This window comes from Camelus ferus, chromosome 1, assembly GCF_009834535.1.
Source record: "Camelus ferus isolate YT-003-E chromosome 1, BCGSAC_Cfer_1.0, whole genome shotgun sequence".
Classification (NCBI taxonomy): domain Eukaryota; kingdom Metazoa; phylum Chordata; class Mammalia; order Artiodactyla; family Camelidae; genus Camelus; species Camelus ferus.
Window position 1 is genome coordinate 91,822,237 of NC_045696.1, and position 24,333 is coordinate 91,846,569.

A 24,333-nucleotide genomic window follows, 5' to 3' on the forward strand; every position below is an offset into this window, starting at 1 on the left:
TTTCTTTAAGAACTCTAATTCCAAATACAGTTATATTCTGAGGTACTGGGGAGTTAGGACTTTAACACATGAATTTGAGAGACACATTTCAGCCAATAACACTATATATTTTAGAATAGTTATTGGCATTTATATTGTGATTATAAGTATGGAAAAATGGATGAGCATGTGGAGGTATAGAAGATAAAATGGAAAAATGAAAACAATTGAGTTAGAGGAACTAGTATTTATTTTGCTTCTTAAAAAAATGTTTCGAACTTCGTTTTATGTCAGCTTTTCAAATGAAGAACTATACCATGCAGAATCAACTCACACCATAAGGCTATATCCATGGAGATCAAAAATAAAAGCTGGTATTTTAAAAAAAAAAGTATTTGTTATTTAAAATGTGTGTAATGTTGTCAAAGTTTGTAGCCAAAACATGTTTTTAGCTTTTAAAATAAGTGTTATATAATTTGCTAGCTGACACAAGTTTAATTAATATTATTGATCTCAGACAATCAATTTATTTGCCTTGATAAGATTTTTCTGTTGTTCTTAGTCCTATTAGCTTAGTTAAATGCACTTGAAATTATGTTAGGTGATTATGTTTTTAGGAAGGCTCTATAACCTTACTACCAAGGCATATTGATGTAATATAAACTAGCATTTAAAAAACCTCAGAGACTAGATTTATTATTTAATGAAGGGATCATAAAATACTATATAGATAGATTAAATTTTTTTTTTTTATTTTGAAATACTTAGATTTACAGAAAGTTGTAAGGAAGCGATTAGGGAGATCCTGTGCCATTTTTCCTCCTCCCTTCTCCATGCTGACATTTTGTATAAGTATAGTACACTATCAAACTAAGAAACTGATCTTGGTACAGTCCATGGAGCTAATTCAGATTTCACCAGTGATACACACTCTGTGTGTGTGTGTGTGTGTGTGTGTGTGTGTGTGCGCGCGCGCGCACATAGCCCTATGCAATTTTAGCACACATGTAGCTTTGTATAACTATCAATAAAATAAAAATACAGGATTGTTCTATCACCACAAAGCTGCCATCTTCTACCCCTTTATAGGTGCACCTACTCCTATCCCCACCATCCCTAATCCCTGGCAACAACTAACCCATTCTCCTTCTCTATAATTTTATTTCAAGAATGCTTATAAATAGACTCATAGAGTATGTAACCTTGTCGAGGCTGGATTTTTTTCATTCAGCATAGTCCCTTGACCATGTATTAATAAACTGTACCTCTTTAATTGCTGAGTAGTGTTCCATTGCATGGATGTAGCATAGTTTGCTCTTCATTCATTGAAGGACATTTGGGTTGTTCCCAGTTTGGGCTATTATGAATAAAGCTGCTATGAACATTGAGGTGTAAGTTTCTGCATGAACATAGGTTTTCATTTCTCTGGGACAAATGCCTGAAAGTACAATTGCTGGGTCATGTGGTAAGCGCATTTTTAGTTTTAGAGAAAACTGCAAAATTATCTTCTAGAACAGCTGCACCATGTTATATTCCCATCAGCAAAGTTGAGTGATTTGGTTTCTCTGATCCTTGTCAACACTTGGTATACTCAGTTAAAATTTTAGACATTGCAATAGAAGTATAGTAGTATCTCATGGTTTTAATTTGCATTTCCCTAATGGCTAATGACGTTGAACATTTTTTTCTTGTGCTTATTTGACATCTGTGTATCTGCTTTGATGAAGTTTCTACTCCGATATTTTACTCATTTTCTTATTGGACTTTTTTTTTTGATGTAGAGCTTTGAGAGTTTTTAAAAAGTAGATTCTAGATACTAGACTTTTCTCAGATTTGTGCTTTGCAAATACTTGCCTTTCCATCCTCTTAACAGGGTCTTTCACAGAGCAAAAGTTCTTAATTTTGCTGAGATCCAACTTATTAATTTTTCCTTTTATGAGTTCAAGTCTAAGAACCTAGGTTACAAAGATTTTCTTTTTCTCTATAATTTTAATAATTTTGTGTTTTACATTTAAGTTTATGATCCATTTTGAGGTAATTTTCGTGTAAGGTATGAGGTTTGGATCAAAGTTTTAGATTTCCAGCACCACTTGTTGAAAAGGCGAGGCTATTCTTCCTCTATTGAATTGCTTGTGCACACTTGTCAAAAACCAGTTGGGCTGTATAAAACAAACAAGCTACAAGGATATGTTGTACAAACAGGGAATATACCCAATATTTTATAATAACTATAAATGAAATATAACCTTTAAATATTGTGAATCACTATGTTGTACACCTGAAACTTAAATAACATTATACATAAGCTATACCTCAATTAAAAAAAAAACAGTTGGGCATATTTGTGTAGGTCTAAATAAATGGCTATATTTTTTAATTTTTAAAATTTAATTGAGAAATAAGACATACATCACTGCATAAGTTTAAGGTGTACAACATGATGGTTTAATTTACATATATTGTGAAATTAATTTTCCACACAAGGTTTAGGTAACATTCATCATCTTATATACACAATAAAAAGAAAAAAATTTTCTACATGTGCTGAGAACTCTTAGGATCTATGCTCTTAACAACTTTCCCTTATATCATACAGCAATGTTAACTATGGTTATCATGTTATATACCTAGTTCTTATTTATCTTAAAATTGGAAGTTTGAACATTTTGACGACCTCCCTCCAATTCTCCCCTCCCCACCTCCCCACCTCTGATAACCACAAATCCGATCTCTTTATGAGTTTGATGTATAGTTTTTTGTTTGTTTGTTTTTTGTTTTTCTAGGTTTCACATATAAGTGAGATCATATGATATTTGTCTTTCTTTGACTTCTTTCACTTAGCAAATGCCTTCATGTTGTCCCAAATTATAGGATTTCAGTTTTTATAGCTAAATAATATTCCATTTTATATATACATCACAATTTCTTTATCCAATTCATCCGTCAGTGGACACTTAGGTTGTTTCCATATCTTGGCTATTGTAAATCATGCCACTGTGAACATGGGGGTGCAGACATAGTTAGTTTTGAGCTAGTGTTTTCATTTCCTTTGGAGAATATATAATTTTTTAAACTATTGGTGAAGAGCATTAATTTTGTTCCCTTATTTAGGAGAAGAGCTACAAGTCCACCAAATGAACACTTCTGCAGGATAAATGAAAATCTAATACAACAGAAGGAATGTGGACTTCAGAATAAAAAAAGAATAATTTTAGTTACAACCCTCTCCTCTGACAACTCCTCCTCCTCCCCACCAACACTGATGAGATAACTGACCAATCCAGGATGTCAGTTGCTGGTTGGGTTCCAGGTGGAATGTTGGGGTGTTCCCTGGGGCTTGTTGTGGCTGGTGGATCCACGGTAACTGGGCAGAGCCCTGTGGTGGATCAGTGCCATGGAGGGGCTGCTGTCCTCTGTGGAGCTTGGTTTTCGGCTGATCCTTAGGAAGCCGAGTGCGGTCCTGGTTTGGCTGCTGTCCAGTGGCCTGTGTTCTCAGTTCATGTTCCAGAGCCTCCAGTGGGAGACAGTGTTGAGTCTGCCTGTCCTCAGCTTATTGGTGGGTGTCTTATTTACCTTCAGACTTATTCAGTCTGTTAGAAGTCAACTGAATGGAAGACATGAAAAGCAGCTGGCAGAAACACTCACTGCACAGATTGAGGAGAAATGTCACTTCATCGACAAGCTTTGTGTGGCTAAAAAGGAGTATGTCAGGATGGAGACAACTTTAAAGAATGCCAGGCTAGAGAAGAAGCCAGTACATATACCCAGCCTCGCTGATACTTACAGAAAGTTGATGACAGTTAACCTGAGCTCGAGGAAGGAAATCAATTTTCTCATCCAAGAACTGAAGAAAGAGAGATCCCTGCAGTCTATGTAAGAAGAGATGGCGGAGATGCTAAAAGTGCTCAAGATCCTGGAAGAGGTCATGAGAATCAGGACTCCACAAGGAGCTTTTACAACCCAGCCAGGAGGCCAAGCACCAAGTCCTGATGGTCCGTTTCCTAGGAGTGGGCCCTCATATTAAAGCTGTGATGTTCTCTCCTCTCCACCCAGGCCTCACAAACAGCCAGGCTACATTCACTCATTTAGTCAGATCTTCATCTGAGCTGCACTGAGGCCAGTGAATGGAGGGCAATCCCTTCCTTTGGACCAGAGTTCCTCCAACTTTACAAGTGAGCACGGCAGTGAATTCCTTCACGGGCAACATCTCTCATCTAAAATATATTGGAATTCCCAGAACACACCACGAAGCATGGGACTTTTTCTATATTCAGCAAATGTTTGGAAGATCTCTTATTAGTTGTGAAAGAAATAGATAATTGAGACTGATCTTCTACTTAGTTTGAATCTATATAATAGCCTCATTTCTCAAGACAGTTTGGGTAACTATCATATATCAGCAATGTAAGTGAAGTATATATATAGTTATTCTGTATACAAATACTGCATTATAACTTGAAAATGTATTTAATTTGTCAATATAAACTTCTAGATGGCCACAGCATTTATTTCTAGAGTTTAATTCTGAAGTCATAAGTTTAAGTCAAAGAGCCTTTTTTTATGTGGGTATGTATATTTTAAAAAAAATAGATGAACTTCTTTAAGATGAAGTTAAATTGTACCCTTGGAATAAACTTTTATCATTTAAGTTTTATATTTTGCTATAGCAACATCCATATTAAAAATAAATTTGATAAAGAAGATGTGGTATATTTATACAGTGGAATACTATTCAGCCATAAAAACCAACAACATAACGCCATTTGCAGCAACATGGATGTTCCTGGAGAATGTCATCCTAAGTGAAGTAAGCCAGAAAGACAAAGAAAAATACCATAAGAGATTGCTCATATGTGGAATCTAAAAAAACAAACAAAACAAAACATAAATACAAAACAGAAACAGACTCATAGACATAGAATACAAACTTGTGGTTGCCAAGGGGGCAGGGGTGGGAGGGGACAGACTGGGATTTCAAAATGTAGAATAGATGGACGAGATCATACTGTATAGCACAGTGAACTATATACAAGATCTTATGGTAGCTCACGGAGAAGAAAATGTGACAATGAATATATATGTATGTTCATGTATGACTGAAAAATTGTGCTCTACACTGGAATTTGACACAGCATTGTAAAATGATTATAACTCAATAAAACAAGTTTTAAAAAATTTAAAAAAATTAAAAAAGAATAAAATAATATCAGTTAACATATTTTGGTTCCTTACTGTGATAGGCACATTGTGGAGTGTGTATGTGTATGTGTGCGTGGGCACGCATTTTACGGATAAGGACACTGAAGCGCAGAGATTTTGTAGAGTCATTATGTGAACTTTGGTTCTCTGGTTCAGGAGCCTTGTTCTTAGGATTCCAATGTACCTTTAAATATTTAAGAATTAAAATCCACAACACAAAAAAGGCCAGTATAGGCTGGCACTGACATACTGGCTACGTGGCCCTCTTCTAGGCCTGATGGTCAGGCCTGTAAAAGGGCAAAGACACCAAGGATCCTGCATTCCCTCCTGACTCTTCCTGATTTCTTCCACAAGTTCTAATTATTACATTTGACTACAGTTGGTTTAATAAACTTAAGTAAAAGCTTAATTAAATGGTTAAGACAACAAACTAGAAATAATAGTAACAAAATTTAAAGGGTGACTGCTGAAATTGTTTTTCATGTATAATTGACAACAAGCCCTTATAATTTTTATAAATAGAAAATAAATCAAAATAAAATTATAACATTTTAAGTTTTTAAAAGTATAAAAAGTTCTATTCACTATTTATACCAGCATTGTCTAACAGAAATATAATGCAAGCCACATATATACATTAAAAAATTTTAGTAGCCATGTTAAAAATGTAAAAAAAAAAAAAAAGCATGTTAAATTAATTTTCACATTGTGTTTTATTTAACTCTACATAGCCAAAATTACTGTCATTTCAACCAAAGGCTACAGCCACATTCAAAGTGCTCAATAGCTATGTATGGTTGGTGGCTACAATACTGGACAATGTGGGTCTACACACTTCCTAGGCTCTTGGTCATCTTTTTGTGTAGGTGTGATAGTTGCTCAAGCTTTACAAAAATTAACCTTCAACAGCATTACACCCTATTTTCTCTGAATCTAAATTTAGGATAAAGATTATTCACTTAAAATTCTATATTGTGAAATTGGCATGTTTATATATTTACGAGAACTGCTGCTAAATTTAAAGTGTGTTCTTGATCAAAGAGAATATAAAAAGGAAAGCATCAGCATATTTGCAGTTTTGTATATACTTGTACATGTTTGTATGTCTATGCCCTGAGGCTTTGGTTGCACCGATAATACTGAGTAAGGAGAAAGTTTTTTTAAAGGAGGGAAAAGCCCTTACAATAATATAGCTTCAGTTTCACACGCCCCATCTGTTAGGTTCACTAAGCTCTTGCTTGGAAACTGAATATACTGTTTTCGTGTATGTATTTCCATCTCTGAGCTTCTGCAGTGATCACTGTGTAACTTCTAAGCCCTCCCACTTCTGATGTAAAAGTGATATGATTTACTATAATGGTAAATGTCAAAGTTAAGGGTTGAAAACTACTCCCATTTTCTCATGTTAGATAAAATGTAAAATGTAATATTACTTGTAAATAAAAAGCAAAATGGGCATACACTTTGATGCTTCAATTCTGCTTTTAGGAATTAACTATGCTAAAGAAAAAATGGGACAAGATCATAGAGATTCATGAGTAAAGAAGTTCACTGAAGCCTTACTTATAAAAGCAAAAAACTATGATCAAAATGTCCATGAATAGAAAATCAGTTAAATAAGTTAAGATACATTCCTATAATGAGATACTACGTCAACACAGTTTACATTGTTATTTGGTATGACTGTGTATTTCCATGGCATATTATACAGAAAATAAAGTTTAGAAAGCTCTACATCAAAATGTTAACAGCAGACATCTCTGTGTAATGAGACTGCAGATGGTGTTATCTTCTTCCCTTGCTCTTTTTCTGTACTTTCTGTTTTAACATTGAAGCTATTTTATGTTTATGGTCAGAAAAATCCTTAAAAGCATTTGAATTTGAGGGGAAAAAATAGGATTATCAAGTTTTGCATTTGCCTCCTTAAAGTTCAAGAAACAAGTCTCAAACTGGCTTTAAAAATTAGACTGAGAATTTTACAACTGATAGTAACCCACAACTTCAGGAAGGTGTAACTCATAAACAAGGCCACTCCTCTCTCCTTACTACCTTTCTCCAGATATAGAATTGATATGTGAGTATTACCAAAGACATTTAGAAAATACTCAGAGGTTTTAAAAGGCACAGACGGACTACCAGTAATCTAGGTTAAAATTTGCATGTACTTTTATTTCAGTTTAAATTCCACAATGTTCACTGAGCACCTACTACGTGACAGGCACAATTTTCTTAAAACACTAGAAATACAGCATTCAGCAAAGCTGTCAAAATTCCTGTCTTCCTGGAGATTATAGCCTAATAAGAGAAGTCTGGCAGTAAACACATAAATCAGTAAATGGGTAAGAATATTTCTGGCAGTGATAAATGTTATTAAACATGAAACAAAAATAGGATACAGAAGTGTAAGGGAAGACTACTTTAACTAGGGTGGCCAGGAAAGATCTCTCTGTTGACATCTGAACTAAGATCTAAGTCATAAGAAAGAGCAGCTACTTGTTCTGAGAGCCTCTTTGCAAGTCTCCCCTTCATGAACCTGAAGTGCTTTCCTCTGTCCCTATATCATATAGTCATGGCCACTGGACACATTCAGTGAGAGTCAAGTGAGTAAAGTTTTCTGAGGGAGGAATAATACTCCTCCATGCAGAGAGGTTGTTAGTGCCTCTTTGCTTTTCTGTCTCTTTCTGTGATTGTGACACACTGTAGTCTATGTGTTCCCTACGTGGTTAACCTAAACTAAAAGTCGTAAAGTGGACAATTAGTTTAAAAGATTTCCCCAAAGAAATCATGGATTAGAGAAGATACTAATAATGCAAAATAAATGAAAACAAAAACTGGTAGAGCTGATGCTTCTCCTATTCTGATATGACTGAGTTCATTACTGACATAAGGTAAATATTCTATAGTAAGATGGGATAAGACATTCAAAAATGAAAAAATTATCGACGAGATGATTTGAAATGTGGACTAATATCCTCTATACATGGCCCATTAAAATGGCTAAAATTTAAAAGACTGACAATACTAGGTGTTAACAAGGATATGGAGCAATCAGAACTCTCACACATTGCGGGTAGGAATTTGAAAGGATCAACCACTTTGGAAAACTATTGGGTAGTTTTTTTGTTTTTGTTTTTATTGAAGTGTAGTTGATTTATGGTGTTAGTTTCAGGTGTACAGCAAAGTGATTCAGTTATACATATACATACAGCTTCTTAAAAAGTTAAATATATCCTACCATATGACCCAGCCATTCTACGCCTAGGTATTTACCAGAAAGAAACAAAAACATATATTCATAAAAAGATGCATGTAAATGTTCAAATAATGAAAATGATGCATAAAAGAAGAGTATATTTATATGAAATTAAATTCCATAAAGTATATCTATATTATTAACTGCAGTGGACACTGTCAGTGCCCTGCCCATATCTCTTGAACCTTTCAATGCTCTTCTACTGACTTCTACCTCCTACTATTTGCATCTCTGTGCTAGAGGAATCTTTTCCCTGGAACTGCAGACAGCAGCACTCCCTACCACATGGCAGGCTAGAAGTGCCAAGGAATTTACACTGTCTGGGAGCAGCACGTAGCCAATGACTCTTGGGAGTTGATGCCCAGCTCCCTCACTCCTTGAGTGAGGAATTCTGAGGCATGCATTTTAAACCATTTCTCAGAGTTCCTTCATGGGACTACGCTCCAGTTGCCCACTGTAATGGTACAACTGTTATTGGCTGCCTTTGTTTCCCTATATCTGGGCTGCTTTCACTTCCCAAATAAACTACCTGCACTAATATCTTTGATTCAATGCCTGCTTCTGTGAGAACTAAGACACTAACATACATGTGATATTTTATTTATATTAATGTTGATCTCAAAAATACCACTGAATGAAAAAGCAAGTTCAATGTATGATATGGTATCACCTATGTAAAATTTAAAATTAATGTAAAAATAATAAATATAATTCATATATGCATAACATTACAGTATAAATAATATATTTGAAATATGATTTTTTCTTTTTTAAAAGGTAAAGTTTTAAAAGTTGTCAATTTTGCAGTTGAAAATATGGTTGTTATAATCATTTATAATTGTCTAAATTTAATTCTTAAAATTAAAATGATATTGTTATATATAAATGCACTTCTGAAGGCACATATTATGTAACAAAATTAGGAAGCTGAAGTTGTATGGTTAGAGTGATTTCTTTTTTCCAACATCTAACTATAAACATTTTTTAGTATATAGAAAAGTTGGAAGATTTGTACTATGAACTCATATATACCAGCTAGATTCTTCAATTGGCATTTTACTGTATTTGCTTTATCACACAGCCATTCATCTACCCATCTTACATTTTTATGCATTTCAGGATAAATCAATATACTTGACTCCCTAAACATTTTAGCATGCACATTGTTAATTAGTGTTCAATATATATTTCTAATTTTTGAGTGAAATTTACCTACAAAGAAAAGCACAAATCTCAAATGTACAATTAGATGATTTTGAAAAATACATCCACTATGTAACCCAGATCCCTATCAAAATATTAAAATAGGGAGCACTACCATCACCACAGAAGGTACCCTTGTGCCTCTTTTCCAGTCAATCCTTCCTCCTCTGAGGTAAGTACAGTTCTGTTTTTTTTCCATGGTAGATCAGTTTTGCCTATTCTAGAACATCATGTAAATGGAATCTTACAAAATATTTTATTTGTGTAAGGTTACTTTCAGACAGTGTAATATTTTTTGAGGTTTATCCAAGTTACTGCATTACTGTAGTTCATTCTATATTCCATTCTTTATTCAGTTCTGTGTTTTTTTTGACACTCCTTTCTAGTGATGTACTTCTGGGCTTTTACCAATTAAAGGCTACTTTGACTAAAGCTTGAATAAAGTTGGTGAATATTCTTATACAAGTATTTTTGCGGGCATATGTTTTCATTTGAAGGAGATGGTGAATTCCAAAGAGAAGAATTTCAGACTCATCAGATAGATGTATCTTTAGTTTTATTTAAAAAAACTATCAGATCTTTTTTTGAAGTGGCTGTAGCATTTTATACTCTCACTAGTTTACATGAGGTTCCAGTTGCCTTCCTTTCTCACCAACATTTGATGTCGTCAGTCTTTTTCATTTGAGCTAATCTAGTGTACCAGTATCTCACTGTGGTTCTGATTTGCATTTCTCTTATGACTCATAATGTTGAGCACTTTCTCATCTCCTTATTGGCCATTTGTGTATCTTTCCTTGTAAAGTGTCTGTTCAAACCTTTTGGCCGTTTTTGATTAGATTGTTTGTCCTTCTAATATTGACTTAGAGGTCTTCTTTACATAACTTGGACAGCAGTCCTTGTGTCACAGATTTTTTTAGTATTTTCTGCCTGTGGCTTACCTAATCATTTTCTTAATAACATCTTTCGATGAACAGAAGTTTTTAATTTTGATGAAGTCTAAAGCATCAATTTTTGTTCTTTTGTAGTTCTTACTTCTGTAAGAGAAACCTTCTTCTATTCGAGAAACCTTCATTTACTATCAATTCATGAAGATATCTTCCTGTTTCTTCTTTTATTATTTCAGCTTATATATTTAGCTCTGATTTATCTTGAATTAATTTTTATGTACAGTGTAATATAGGAGTTGAAGTATGTTTTCCTATATGGGTATTCAGTTGTTCCAGATCAATTTGTTGAAAGACTTCCTTTTTCCCATTGAATTTCTTTTGGTGCTTTGTCAAAAGTGAAATGATCGTATCAACAGGGGTCTATTTTGTTCCCTTGATCTTTTGTTGCTCTATAAGCCAGTATTACATTGATTTGATTACTGTGACTTTCTAATAAATCTCAGAGTCAGGTGATGCTAATTCTCCATTATTATTAGATTTTTATATAGCTTTATAAATTTATTTCTTAGTGCTTGCTCTAGGAATTATACATCCTTAACTTCTTAGTCTACATAGAATGAAGATTGCACCATGTCACATAAAATACAGAAATTGTGCAACCATATGGGTCTATTACCCCATCCCTCTGTCCTTTATGCTCTAGTTGTCATATGTTAAATCAACATAGTTTATAACACCCAAAATATCATAATTCTTAATTTAAATGAGCATAGAAATGTTTTTAATTCAAATGAAAAAAAGAGTCTTTCATATTTACTGATATTTATCACCTATGGTACATTTTAATCCTTTCCTGGGGCTCTGTTCATTTTTTTTGATGTTTATCTCTTTTCTTCAAATTGAATAATATCTATTGATTTAACTTAAAGTTCATTGATTCTTTGATAATTGCAATACGCTATAAAAGTCTATCCATTAAATTTTTATTTCAGATACTGTATTTTTAAATTCTTGAATTTATAATTTTTAATTGTATCTTGCTGAGATTTTCTATCATTCCTTACTAGCTTATTTTCTTCTATGTCACTGAACATATTTAACAGCTGATTTGAAATCCTAGCCAGCTAATTATATCATCTGGTCCAATTCAGGGTTGGTCTCTATTGACCACCTACTCTTTTGAGTATGAGCCATTTTCCTGCTTCTTCCTAAATCAAGTAGTTTTGGACTGTAACCTGAACACTGTGGCTGTTATGTTATGGAGACACTGGACTCTGTTATGTTCCTCTACCCTACTGATTTTTTTTTTTTTTTGGTATTGTTTGGTTTTAACAGGTAGTTAGCTTGGCTGAACCTAAATACTAAAAACTGTTTCCCCTAGGGTAGGTGGTAGGTAATATCACGCGCTTTAGCCATAGATGGGCTGCTTAGAGTGTTCCCTGTACACATGTATTTCAGGGACAAGCTAGAGATTCAGGAAGACTTTACATGCAAAATTTGAGCTCTCCCTTTATTATTATCTCTTTTCTAGGATATGCTCTCTCTTCTCAAAGCTGGGTCTGCTTTGACCTCTGTCCTCCAGTCTTCAAGCCAAAAAGACTACAGATTTCTAGCAAAGTTTTAGCTTCCCTGCATGGAATAGACTATATCCTGCCCTCAATCTAACAGCCTTAAAAAAAAACCCAAAACCAAACAAACAACAACAACAAAAATAACCCAAGGAATTCACCCAGCACTATTCTCTTCCTTCAATTAAAAAAAACTAGTATACTATTTTTAGATCAGTTTTAGGTTCACAGTAAAATTAAGCAGAAAGTACAGAGAACTCTCAGGTAATCCCTGCCCGCCATACATGCATAGTTTCCCCAACCACCAACATCCCGCACCAGAGTGGTAAGTTTGTTATAATAAATAAACCTACATTGATGCATTGTCACCCCTATATTCGATAGGTTTTTACAAATGTATAAACACATGTACCCACTATTACAGTATCATACAAAAGTAGTTACACTGCCCTGAAATCCTCCATGCTCTAACTATTCATCCTTCTTGCCTACCCTGACAACCACTGATCTCTTACTGTTTCCATAGTTTCACTTTTCCAGAATGTCACATAGTTGGAATGGTCCAGTAAATAGACTTTTCCAATTGGCTTTTTTAAAATTAGTAATATGCCTTCTTTTGATTTTTGACGTTCCCTCTATTATGTACTTGGTTTTGGTCACTCTCCAGTGTTTTTCGGTAGTTATTTTGTCCAGAATTTATAGTTGTTATCTGTAATCTGGGAAATCTTATCTAAGTAGAGCTACTCAGCCATTAACAGAAGAAAAAGTTTTAAAATACAAAATCTGTACATTTAACAGGAATAACCAGACTTCTGGCCACAGTTCAAGATAGATGTTTCAGAGCTTATCTTAGATCATGCCTATGATTATTGAATTTCAGGGTTGAAACAGATCTTAATGGTCATCTAGTCTACCAACCAATAACAGGTTTAAAAATTAATCATAATTCCCATTACATAAAACAAAATATTATTTCATTATTTATGATGCACCATTTCCCAAAAAGGACAATTATGTTCTAAATATATGTAACAAACCTGTCAAAGCCGTTTCACTTATGGATTTAATTTGTAGAAGAACTTCTCCTTTCAGTGAAGTCCAGTTTTGAAAATTATCATATACTTCATTTTTAATACTGGTTAGCTCTCTTTTAGTAAAAGTAAGTAATGAAAGAGTCTTATTCCAGAAATGTTTGTACTCCGTCAGTCTCTGACTGTAAAACAGTAGAGAAAAATTAGGATTTTAAAAAATAGCAGCCATAGTAACACATATTTATTTGAAAAAAAGGTTTTCTTTGAAAAATGCTTTTAGAGTAACCACCTAAACTACTGTTTAAATGGAGAAGTTTTGAAAGTGAAAGGAGGTGCAATCTGTATTATGCTGAGATGACAGATATAAACTGGGGATACCCCAGGAAGACTGAGGTCACCCCAATTCATTCCATTGTGTTATCGTTTTTACTATAAAGTTATTACTATAAAGATAGCTAACTATTTTCATACACATTTTTTCTTTTGATCTTTTAAAATTAATTTAACAGCAAGCATTTAGTGAAGAAAATTTGGTCAAAAGTTACTTAGTCACAGAGCCTAAAAGAGAATCTCAGATTTCCAGACAGCATCTTCCTGTACCATGGCTCAACAGGCAGTGTAAAGCCTGCGGTAACAGTAAATAAAACCTTTTAAAATGACTGATCCAGTGCTTTCACTTCAAATGTCACAGCTTAAAGTAACCACATTTTTTTTTTGCCACCTCAATGACTTTTATTACTTCAGATGTTCTGGCTATAATTTACTTAATAACCAAGCAAGATGCAGACACAGATCTGAGCATTATCAACAAAAAGATAATGACTGAGGCCATGGGAGATAATTTGTTTGGTTAATATTTGTCTCCCTGAGTAGACTAAGATCTATGATGCAGAGACTATATCTGTCTTGTTCATCACGGTCTCCCAAGACCTAGCACAGTATCCACCACATAATATGTACTCAGCAAATACTGACAAATGAATGAATGAGTGAAAAAACAGATCACTCATTGGTATGAAGTAAGAAGTACTAAGGATAAAATACTGGACAATACTAATGTTTATGAGACTAAAACAGAAGAGAATCCCTCAAAAGGCCAAGGAGGAGCAATCAGTAAGTCAGAATAAAAGCCAAAAGAATAACTTCTGAAAAGCCAGAGGATAAGAGAATTTAAAGAAGAAAGTAATGGTCTGTGTTTAAGACCTCCAATAAACGCTGAACAGAGTCCATAGTATATGGTATTAAGGAGGCCTTTGGTGATCTTAGATAGAGGCATTAGGCAGGAAAAGACTGAGCAGTAAAGCAGAAGTGAGAAAATAGTTATGTGGTAGAAGCATTCAAGAACTCTGAGGTGGCAAGGAGAGAAAGAGGAAGATGCATAGTAGAATGGTTTGTTAGGAATGGAGACACCTGGGTGAGACACACAGCTGAGAAGACAGTCTGAGTGCAGTGACAGAGCCTAAAAATAGACAAGAGATGGGACCATTTCTTGTGCAAAGACCTAGAAAAGGCAGATGTAAAGCAAAGGCTCAAAAAATTAGCCTTTGCCAGGAAGAAGAATGGTGGTGTCATTCTGTGTGGTCATTAATAAGGTCTACCTGAGTGACCAGAAGCCACAGGGGATCCTCAATCAGCATGCAGACCTGGAAGCTAAGAGAGATGTTGATTTCAGAAATCAAAGAGAGCAAAATAGATCACTAAAGCAAGGGGACCAACCATGAGGATGGGAAGTCAGAATGTGAAGCCACAAACTGTAAGACAGAGAGACAAGAACCATGAATTAAGTCAAGGTTAAGGGGCTAATGGGCCCAATGTAAGGTAGCTGCTTGGAGCAAGCCATGTATATGGGGGTCAAGGCTTGGAGGGTTATTTAATAGAAGAAAGACTGGATATGGATGCATGTGCTTCTGTAGGGAAAAAGGCAGGAAACAGAAAATTCAAGCTTGTTAGCTAAGAGCAGATCCACCACATTTTGTGGGGCCTAGATCTCATATGATAGGTGTGGATAGACAGGTGGCTTTCTTGTAAAAAAGAATACAAAAGTTATAACTACAAAACCAGGTTTAAAAGTGTGCAATTATTTATAGAATGAAAAAAATCACTACAAATAAAATTGTAAAAGTTAATAAATCCCATCAATATCACAAAATACAGAAAAACAATATAACTATTAATAAATAACAGCTCTGCATTACTTTTTTGTCTACAATTTTTAGCTACGTGCTCTACAAGCATCTTTTCATTTGAGAACCATTTTATAAAAATACTTTATGTGGAGAGAATATAAAAATTATACAGTTTTTATCTAGCATGGCCATTAGTTTTATTATCAGTGATAGTTAGAAAGATTCTTTCAACTTCATAGCCCCTTATTGGTAATATCATACAGATATTAAAAATTGTCAAATTTGGAAAACTCCTTATGAAAAAATTTTAATATACAACTATAAGATTTTTGGCATTTCAAGTTTTCTTGGAAAATGACATCCTAAAGTGTCTTTGAAATGATGAAATTCATGAACCAGTTTATCTCAGATGTCCTTGAAATGTTATACTATGATTTTTATGTCATATTCAGTAATGTTAGTAGTTTCGTCAAATCAGCAAGAAACTTAAACCTTTCTCCAATATATTCAAAAATCAACTCCACTTCATTGAATGGATTACGAAATAATCCAAGAGATTTTATTGAAAATGTATCTCATATGATGAAATCTGAAAAAAGTTACAAAATTTTTAGTTATAACTAAACCATCTTACTTTTGCCAGGGGCCTTCCTAGAATCCTGGAAGGGGGTCCTGAGTGAGGGGTTCTAAAACTCAAGTGTCACTTAATTTACAGTAAATATGCCTGTGTTGATAACTTTAACTCTGTGAAATATAAGGCAAATGTAACACAGCTGCTGAGAGATGAGTAGCACAGGGGATTCTAAGCAAAATAATGAGGATTTAGAGTATTGGAGGAACTGAGGACCTGGTGTGTAACAACCTGTAAGTAGGTATGAAGATTGAGGGTTTTAAGGGTAATATAATTAAATGAGCAGAGGTAAAAGTAGCTGGAATATTGGTAGTCTATGCAGAAACATCCTCTATGTAGAAAATCCTAAAGAATAACACACACACACACACACACACACACACACACACAAACAAATACTAGAACTAATAAATTGAGTTTACCAAGGTAACAGAAAAATAAACCATAGCAAAAATTAATATTGTCTGTATACTAGCAATGACCAATCCCAAAAATAAAATTAAGAAAAAAATCCACTCATAATAACATCAAAAAGAATAAAATATTTAGAAATAAACTTAATAAAAGGAGTGTAAGACTTATATACTAAAAACAAAACATTTTGGAAAGAACTAAAGATCTCAATGGAAAAACATCTCATGTTCATGGATTGAAAAATTCAACATTTTTAAGATGGCAATTCTCCCCAAATTGATCTATAGATTTAATGCTATATCTACCAAAATCCCAGTAGGCTATTTATCAGAAATTGACAAACTGATCCTAAAATCCATTTGAAAATACAAAGGAGCCAGAATAGCCAAAACAAACTCGAAAACAAAGAAATTTAGAGGGCTTACATTTCTTGATTTCAAAATTTCCTAAAAATTACACTATTCAAGAGTGTATGCTAATGACAGTAAGAATAGATATGCAGATAAATAGAATAGACTAGTATAGACAGTCCAGAAATAATCACTTACATTCATGGTGAACTGATTTTAGGTAAAGGGACCAAGGCAATTAAATAGGGAAAGAACTGTCTTTTTAACAAATGGTGCTAGAACAACGGAATATTCATATGAAAAAGGTGAATTTAGATCCTTACCTAACATCATTCACAAAAGTTAACTCAAAATGGATCATAGACTTAAATGTAAGAGCTAAAACTATAAAATCTTTAGAAGAAGCCACTGAAAAAAATCTATGTGACTTTTGGTTAGGCAGAGTTCTTAGATACATTTCCAAAAGCACAATCCGTAAAAGAAAACATTGATTAAATTGTATTTCACTAAAAATAACAACTTTTGTTCTTTAAAATATACCATTAAGAAAATGAAAAGAAATTACACAGACTGGGAGAAAATATTTGCAAATCATATTTCAAATAAAGGACTTGTACCTAGAACATACGAATAACTCTTAAAATCTAATAACATAAAAACAAAATGAAAAACAGACAAAACATTTTAATAGATATTTCACCAAATAACCATACAAATGGTTAATAAGCACATGAAAAGACACTTAACACCATTAGTCCTTTGGGAAACACAAATCAAAGCACAATGAGGTATGATTTCACAGCCTCTAGAATGGCTAAAATTAAAGACAGACAATAAGAAATGTTAGCAAGAACACAGTTGAAACTAGAATCCTCATTCCTGGTAAGAATGCAAAATGGTGCAAGCACTTTGGAAGATAGTTTGGCAGTTTCTTAAAAGTTAAATATCAATTTACCATATGATTCAGTAATTCTACACTTAGGTATCTACCCAAAAGAAATGAAACATACATGCACACAAAGACTTGTATGTGAATGTTTATAGCACTATTATTTATAAGTGCCAACAAGTGGAAACAATCCAAAAATCCATCAATTGGTAAATACATAAATAAAATGTAGTATATCCATACAATGGAATACTATTTAGAAATAAAAAGGAACAAAGTACTGATGCAGGATACAACATGAACTTCAAAAACATCAGTAAAAGAAGCCAGATATAAAAGACTACATATCGTATGATTCCATATATCTAAACTGTCCAGAAAAATACAAACCTATAGAAACAAAGATCAGTGGTTGCCTAGGAATACTGGTGGTAAAAATAGAGATTGACTGCAAATAGCATGAGGATCTTTTGGGGATGATTCAAATGTCCTAACATTGGATGCGATAAAGGTTGCACAACTCAGTATGTTTACTAAAAATCATTACACTGTCCACTTAAACTGGGTGGATTTTGTAAGACGTAATTTATATTTCAATACAGCTATTTGAAAAAAGATATGAGGTTATTAACTATGGGATCAAGGCTAGAAACAAAGTAAAGTCAGGAAATTGTTGGGAAAATTAGAATACCAGCAGCCTTAATGTGGCTGAAGAGCTGAAGTGAAAAGTGACAGAGCTAAAAGGAGAGATTTAAGGAGTTGGCATTGAAAATTTCAGAGATGACAGAGTCTGGATTTACAAATAAGAAAAACTAAAGGATAAGTATAATTCAAACAATTCATGAAAGATTCACAGTAGGAATTCTGTAAAAGCAAGCACTACTAAAATGTTTCAAATATGGATTGATTTGGAATATTGGATTTATATGCAACTTTACATAAAGCATATCTATACTCCATACTGTTTTTAGTATCTATTTTACAGGTCTTCAAAAGTTAATTTCCATTCTCAAAAGACACTTTCGTTGGAATAGCAGATGTGCCGAGCCAACTGAGGCATATCACAGCTACTCCTCACCACTCCCTTACAAGCGACAGGTTGGAAATGTCAGGGAAAACACAGAGCATGAAGAACATTTTGCTGGAGGGTAGGTGATTAAGCCCAATTGCAATTAAACAAATGAAAGAATAATTTAAAAAGGGCAATGTGACTCAAAGACATAGTTCATTGATCTCTTGAAAGTTCCTTTTGGGCTCCATAAATAAAGATGATTACATCTGAGTAGGCAAAGCTCATGCTTCTTTTCTTTACCACTTTGAGATTATAAGCTCCTTTTCTTTACCCATAGCAAACTTGAAGTTTTATGTTCTACTAGGTATTTTTTAAAAATAACCAGTAAACTAGTTTAAAATTTACTATTGCAGCAAAATTACTGAATTCTACAACTTTGAGTTTGATTTTATTTTCATCATATTGCCTTTTCCTACGCTATGTGCCTACTAGTGAGAGTATGAATAAAACCAGGAATTATTTTTATTCATCTATCAAAAACTTTTATTTATACTAAGTGTCTAGTTAGATAATTATTTACAAAATTGTTTTTAGTAAGTGCTAGTTTTTTATATAAATCAGACTCTGAACTCCCAATTTGTGATTTTTTAGCTAAAAATAGAAATCACAGATCTAGTGAAAACATTTGGAAAAAATTAGCAGTAAAAGTATAATGCAAAATGATGACAAAATTAGAACATAGAATAAAATAACATTTAAATATGTCTAAGTTTCTTCAAGAATTTGAAATACTATAAATCACACGTAAAATATGAATAATAAAAACTGATTGTATCAGTCCATAATATCCTGAAGCAGCACTAATTATTTAATCTAGTCCTGGCCTAAGCTTTAAAATTTAGTCAGTTCTGCCATCCATAATGGCATCTGTGGGTAAAACAAATGGGACTTCCTTAGCAGACCTGGGCCAAAGCTGTTGTTGGAGCCAAGATTGAACACTGATGGTCTTGACTGAAATGGAGAGTTGGGGTCATCTGGGTGGTATCCTGCTGGTTCAATACTAGAGTTCTAGGAAAGGGCAGGGAATCTTTATGATGACAAAAATTGTCATCTTTTTTATGAGTAGATTCATTCATTCATTCAAAAATTATTTATTCAGCATCAGTTATGTGCAGGACATTAAAGAAAGGTAGATGGCCAACAGGTTATCACCAGATATTGTATAAAGATTATTAGCCCATATAATTTTTTAATAGAACAATATCCCTGATAATAACTAGTAGATTGGGAAAAATAAGAACCTAACATTCATAATACTCACCTGGTATATTTTTTTTAGTCACCCAGAACCTATGTCTATGTTCATTTAACCTATTTCCCTTTTCTAAGAGCTAAAAGTTACTCAACTGGAAAATTAATCATTCTAAGACAAACAAACTTATTTACGAAACAGAAACAGACTCACAGACATAGAAAACAAACTTATGGTTACCAGAAGGGTAAGGGGGTGGGGAGAGATAAACTGGGAGTTCAAGATTTGTAGATACTAACTACTATAAAATAGATAAACAGCAAGTTTCTACTGTATAGCAGAGGGAACTATATTCAATATCTTGTAGTAACTTACGGTGAAAAAGAATATGAAGAAGAATATATGTATGTTCACGTATGACTGAAACATTATGCTGTACACCAGAAATTGACACATTGTAACTGACTATTCTTCAATAAAAAAAATTTTTAAAAAAAGAGACAGTCATTCTGTCTGATATTCTCAATATATTCAATTCCATTTTTAAAAAGTACTATTTTCTTTAGAACATTGGGTTTTAATCTTCAGGTATTTTAAGCCCTCCAAAGATATACAAAATTAGAATTAACACCATTTATGTTGAAAATTACTAAATTTAGGAGGTCTATTACTATCCAGATAGAAAAGTTTCCCTATTCTATTTTTTTCATGTCACTGGACTATCAGTCAGAAGATCAAATACACCAAGAAATACTGGTCAAGAGGAAAATGAATTTAGTTACTGTGCTGTCATTCTAAATGTCAATGCAAAATAAGAACAAGGTGTTTGCCTGATTTAAATTTTATTGGCAAAACTATTCAGTTGAGATAATAGTTTTTTTTAAAAGTGAAGTGTTTCCATTTTTTTAACCATACTATAATACTAAACTATATAAATATAGAAATTATATTATTAAAATGTCCTTGAATGTTTATAAAGATTAATATTATACTATTATATCACTAAAATGTATTTGAATGTCTATACCGTTAGTATTAAATGAGCAATCTTTTCAATCTTGTAATTTTTAATTCTTTGAAGATAATCTTACCTGAAGATTTGTGATTGTCTCTGTTTAATTTTTAACTCATGTTGCAAATGACTCAATTCTTTCTGTACTCTCTGCAATTCATTTTGGTGACTTTTTAATTGCATGCTTGCATCTCGAATTCTAAAAATATAAACAAATAACATCCATTACAAGTCTAAATATTCCATCATGAGTACTTTAATAAATTAAAATTTAAATATGCTTTTAATAAAAATAAATAAAAGAAGAAAACTATGCATCTTTACATATGCTAAATGAATGTATAGAAAAAGTATGGAGAGATACATACCAAAGAGCCACTATCCCTAGGGAGGAAAGTGGAATCAATAGGCAGGAGAAAGGCAGCAAATATTGAAGGAAAGCATAACTTTCACTCTATATTCTTTGTATCGTTCAGATTTTTGCAGTGAACATGTATTTTTACTTGAAATACTAATTAAAAAGTAACTGAACAAATACCAACTTTTAACTTTTATTAAAGTAATATAGATACATAACTTTAACTGTCAAATATTACTAAAAGAATTTAAAGAAAAAATAGCAATCATTTAACTTTACCCCAATTCTCACTGTCAAAAACGACTACTTTCAACTTTTTTCTTCTAGTATTTATCTGTATATTATTAAATAACATGCTTATACTGTTACTTCTTAAATTTTATTTTAGATACTATCTAGTGAATCACAAATCAGGTAAGATCTGGTTCTGCTACATACAACTGAGACCTGACTATGATGGCTTAAATATACAAAGGTATATTATTGCATAAAACAAAAGTATTGGTAGTCAGTCCAATACTGATATGATTGCTTTAGAGTGTCATCAGGGCCCCAGTATCCTTACAACTCTCTGGTCTACCATCTTTGGTGTGTGTCTGCTATTCTCATGATCAGTGCATGATAATGGTAGAAATTCCATTACTTTCCCACTCCAGACCAGCAGCAGAGAAGAAGGCTCCTCTGTCCCTTTCAAGGAGACTTCCTGAAAGTGCCACTGTACACTTCTGCTGAACTAGGACACATGGCAGTATACCGCTGCAAGTGAAGCTAAGAAACGTAGTCTTTTAACTGGAAAGATCAGCCCCAGATGTGTCCATAATTCTTTTACTAAGGTGGAAGGAAGAATGTATGTTGGGGTAGGTAACCTGCAGTTCCTAACACAGTCCTAATAAGAATTAAACCTCCCATACACACCTATACACCTATACATCCACACACACAGAGCCTTCCTTCCCTCATCCTCCCAATATAATTAAATAAATCTTTTTATCCAGTGTTCCTCACTAGTAGGCTATATATTATGTCATGATCACTTTCTTTTCTTGTACAAAGTTTTTGCCATTCCTGGGTTAAAGACCATCTCCTTTTCTTCCTTCTTAGTTTTCTGTGTACCTATCACTTCTTTCAGATCTGACAGAAGTGTAATTCTCCTCTCTCAATACCTTCAGACACAGCAGATAATCCTTCCATACCATTTCTTTTCCAGGAGGCAGCCTTCCTAGAACTCTCTGTTCCCCAGCTCCAGTCTGGTTATGCTCTGGTTTGACTGCACAACTGTCATCTTGGGACTTCCTTTCCCTATCATTTCAGAAATTGTCCTCAGCTTTCTCTCATGTCGGATCTCCTGCATCCTGGTGCTAAAGTCTTCCTCCTCCTTGGTTTACTCCTTTTGGTGGAATAAATCCTCCAGGAGCTTTTTGTGCATGGGAGGTAAATCTGAGACCTTGAATATCTAGAAGCATCTTTATTCTACTTCAGACTGAACAGTCTGGCTGGATATATAATCACAGATGAGGAAAGTATTCTTCACCAGAAAATCAGTCTCTGCTCCACTGTTACCTAACTTCCACTGCTGCTTCTGAGAAGTCCAATGATACTCTAGTTCCTACTTCTTTGTATGGTATACATGTTGGTCCTCTCCACCCCATCCCTATCACAGTTCAGAAGTTTTAAAATGTTCTCTTTTTACTTTGTATTCCTAAATTTGTATTCTTATATCACAATACATCATTATTTCAGTCTTTTGTCATTCTCTATGCTGGGCACATGGCATTTCCTTTGGAAATGGATGTTTAAAATTTTTTTTTAATTTATAATGTATTTTAGTTTCCGGTATACAGCATAGTGATTCAGTTATACATATGTGTGTGTGTGTATATATATATACACACATACATATACACACATATATATATTCTTTTTCATTACAGGCTACTACAAGTCATTGAATATAGTCCTCTGTGCTATATAGTAAGACCCTGTTGTTTATCTATTCTGTACATAGTAGTTTGTATCAGCCAATCCCATGTTTTTTAGTTCCAAGAATTTCCCCCTAGGGATAAAGATTCCTTCCCCTCCATCTCTTCTGTTTTCTTTCTGGAACATCTTTCTATAATTTTGAAAGTGGGAACTCCCAGAGAGATCCTATTTGCTTATCCTTTCTTTGCCATCTTACCACTTTCAACATTCTGTTCTACTTTCATTATCTTCCACCCTGCCTGTGAAATTGTTCATTTCTGCTATTATATTTTAACTACCAAGAATTCTCACTTATTCTCCAAAAGGTCCTCTTTTACTATCCCTTTTTCTTGTTTCATTGATACAATTTCTTCATTATTGTTTTGAGGATATCAATTATAATGTTTTTTTAAATTTTCTTCAGCTTACTGCATTGCTTCTGTTTCCTTTGGGTTTATTTTTTTTTTTCTCTTTTTTGCTTTTTGTCTTTCACATTTGAGGCTTCTCTCAAAAGTCAGGAGATCCTTTATTATCCATTCATATTTAAGAATGGGGCATTTAAAGGATATCTGGTCCATTTTTTACAGGTTCATGATGACACAGGGAGAAAAGCAGGGAGAGGCTTTTCTACATAAAAGAAGTAAGAAAAGTGACAATCAAATGCGACATACTGACTTGTATAGAGCAAGAGTCAGATGAATAAACTGCAAACTTTTTTTCTTTTTTAAGAATTGAAGAAATTTGAATATGGATTGGGAATTAGATAATACTGAGGAACTGCTAATAATTTTGGGATAATAATATTGTTGTTATATAAGAAAATGGTACATCACACTGAAGTAAATAGGGATGAAAACAGCATGCTGTCTTGGAGCTGTGTTGAATTAATTCAGAAAAAAAACAACAGGAACAGATGAAACATATGACAAAATCTTGGTAATTTTTGAATCTGTGTTAAAGGGTATTTATTATGCTATTTTCTCTTTAGAAAAGCAAGTGGATAAGGTACCGAAATGCTGTCTCTAAGCTTCTGGGTGGGAGTACAGTAAGTTGTTAAATGATGGGCTTCACTGTGGGGAAATCAGGTGGGGAACTAGCTGTTTTGATAGCACCTATGCCAACTGCCAGAGTCAGGGAAAGGTAAGTAGAAGCCTCTGGGATGGCAGAGTGGGAGTGAAGTTCTGAAAGCCTAATGCAACTTTAAAACATT

At 33.6% G+C, this 24,333-nt stretch overlaps 1 protein-coding gene across 2 annotated transcripts in view; it reads right to left on the bottom strand.

Moving 5' to 3' along the window:
- Positions 1 to 24,333, bottom strand: part of LEKR1 (leucine, glutamate and lysine rich 1) — a 200,489-nt gene that overhangs the window by 106,413 nt on the left and 69,743 nt on the right. For both annotated transcript variants that reach the window (XM_014562369.2, XM_032485637.1), the window contains 2 exons: positions 20,886 to 21,005; positions 13,127 to 13,302 (listed from right to left, as the gene is read on the bottom strand). In XM_014562369.2, the coding sequence (XP_014417855.2) occupies positions 13,127 to 13,302; positions 20,886 to 21,005 (296 nt within the window). The remainder of the gene's footprint in view (positions 1 to 13,126; positions 13,303 to 20,885; positions 21,006 to 24,333) is intronic.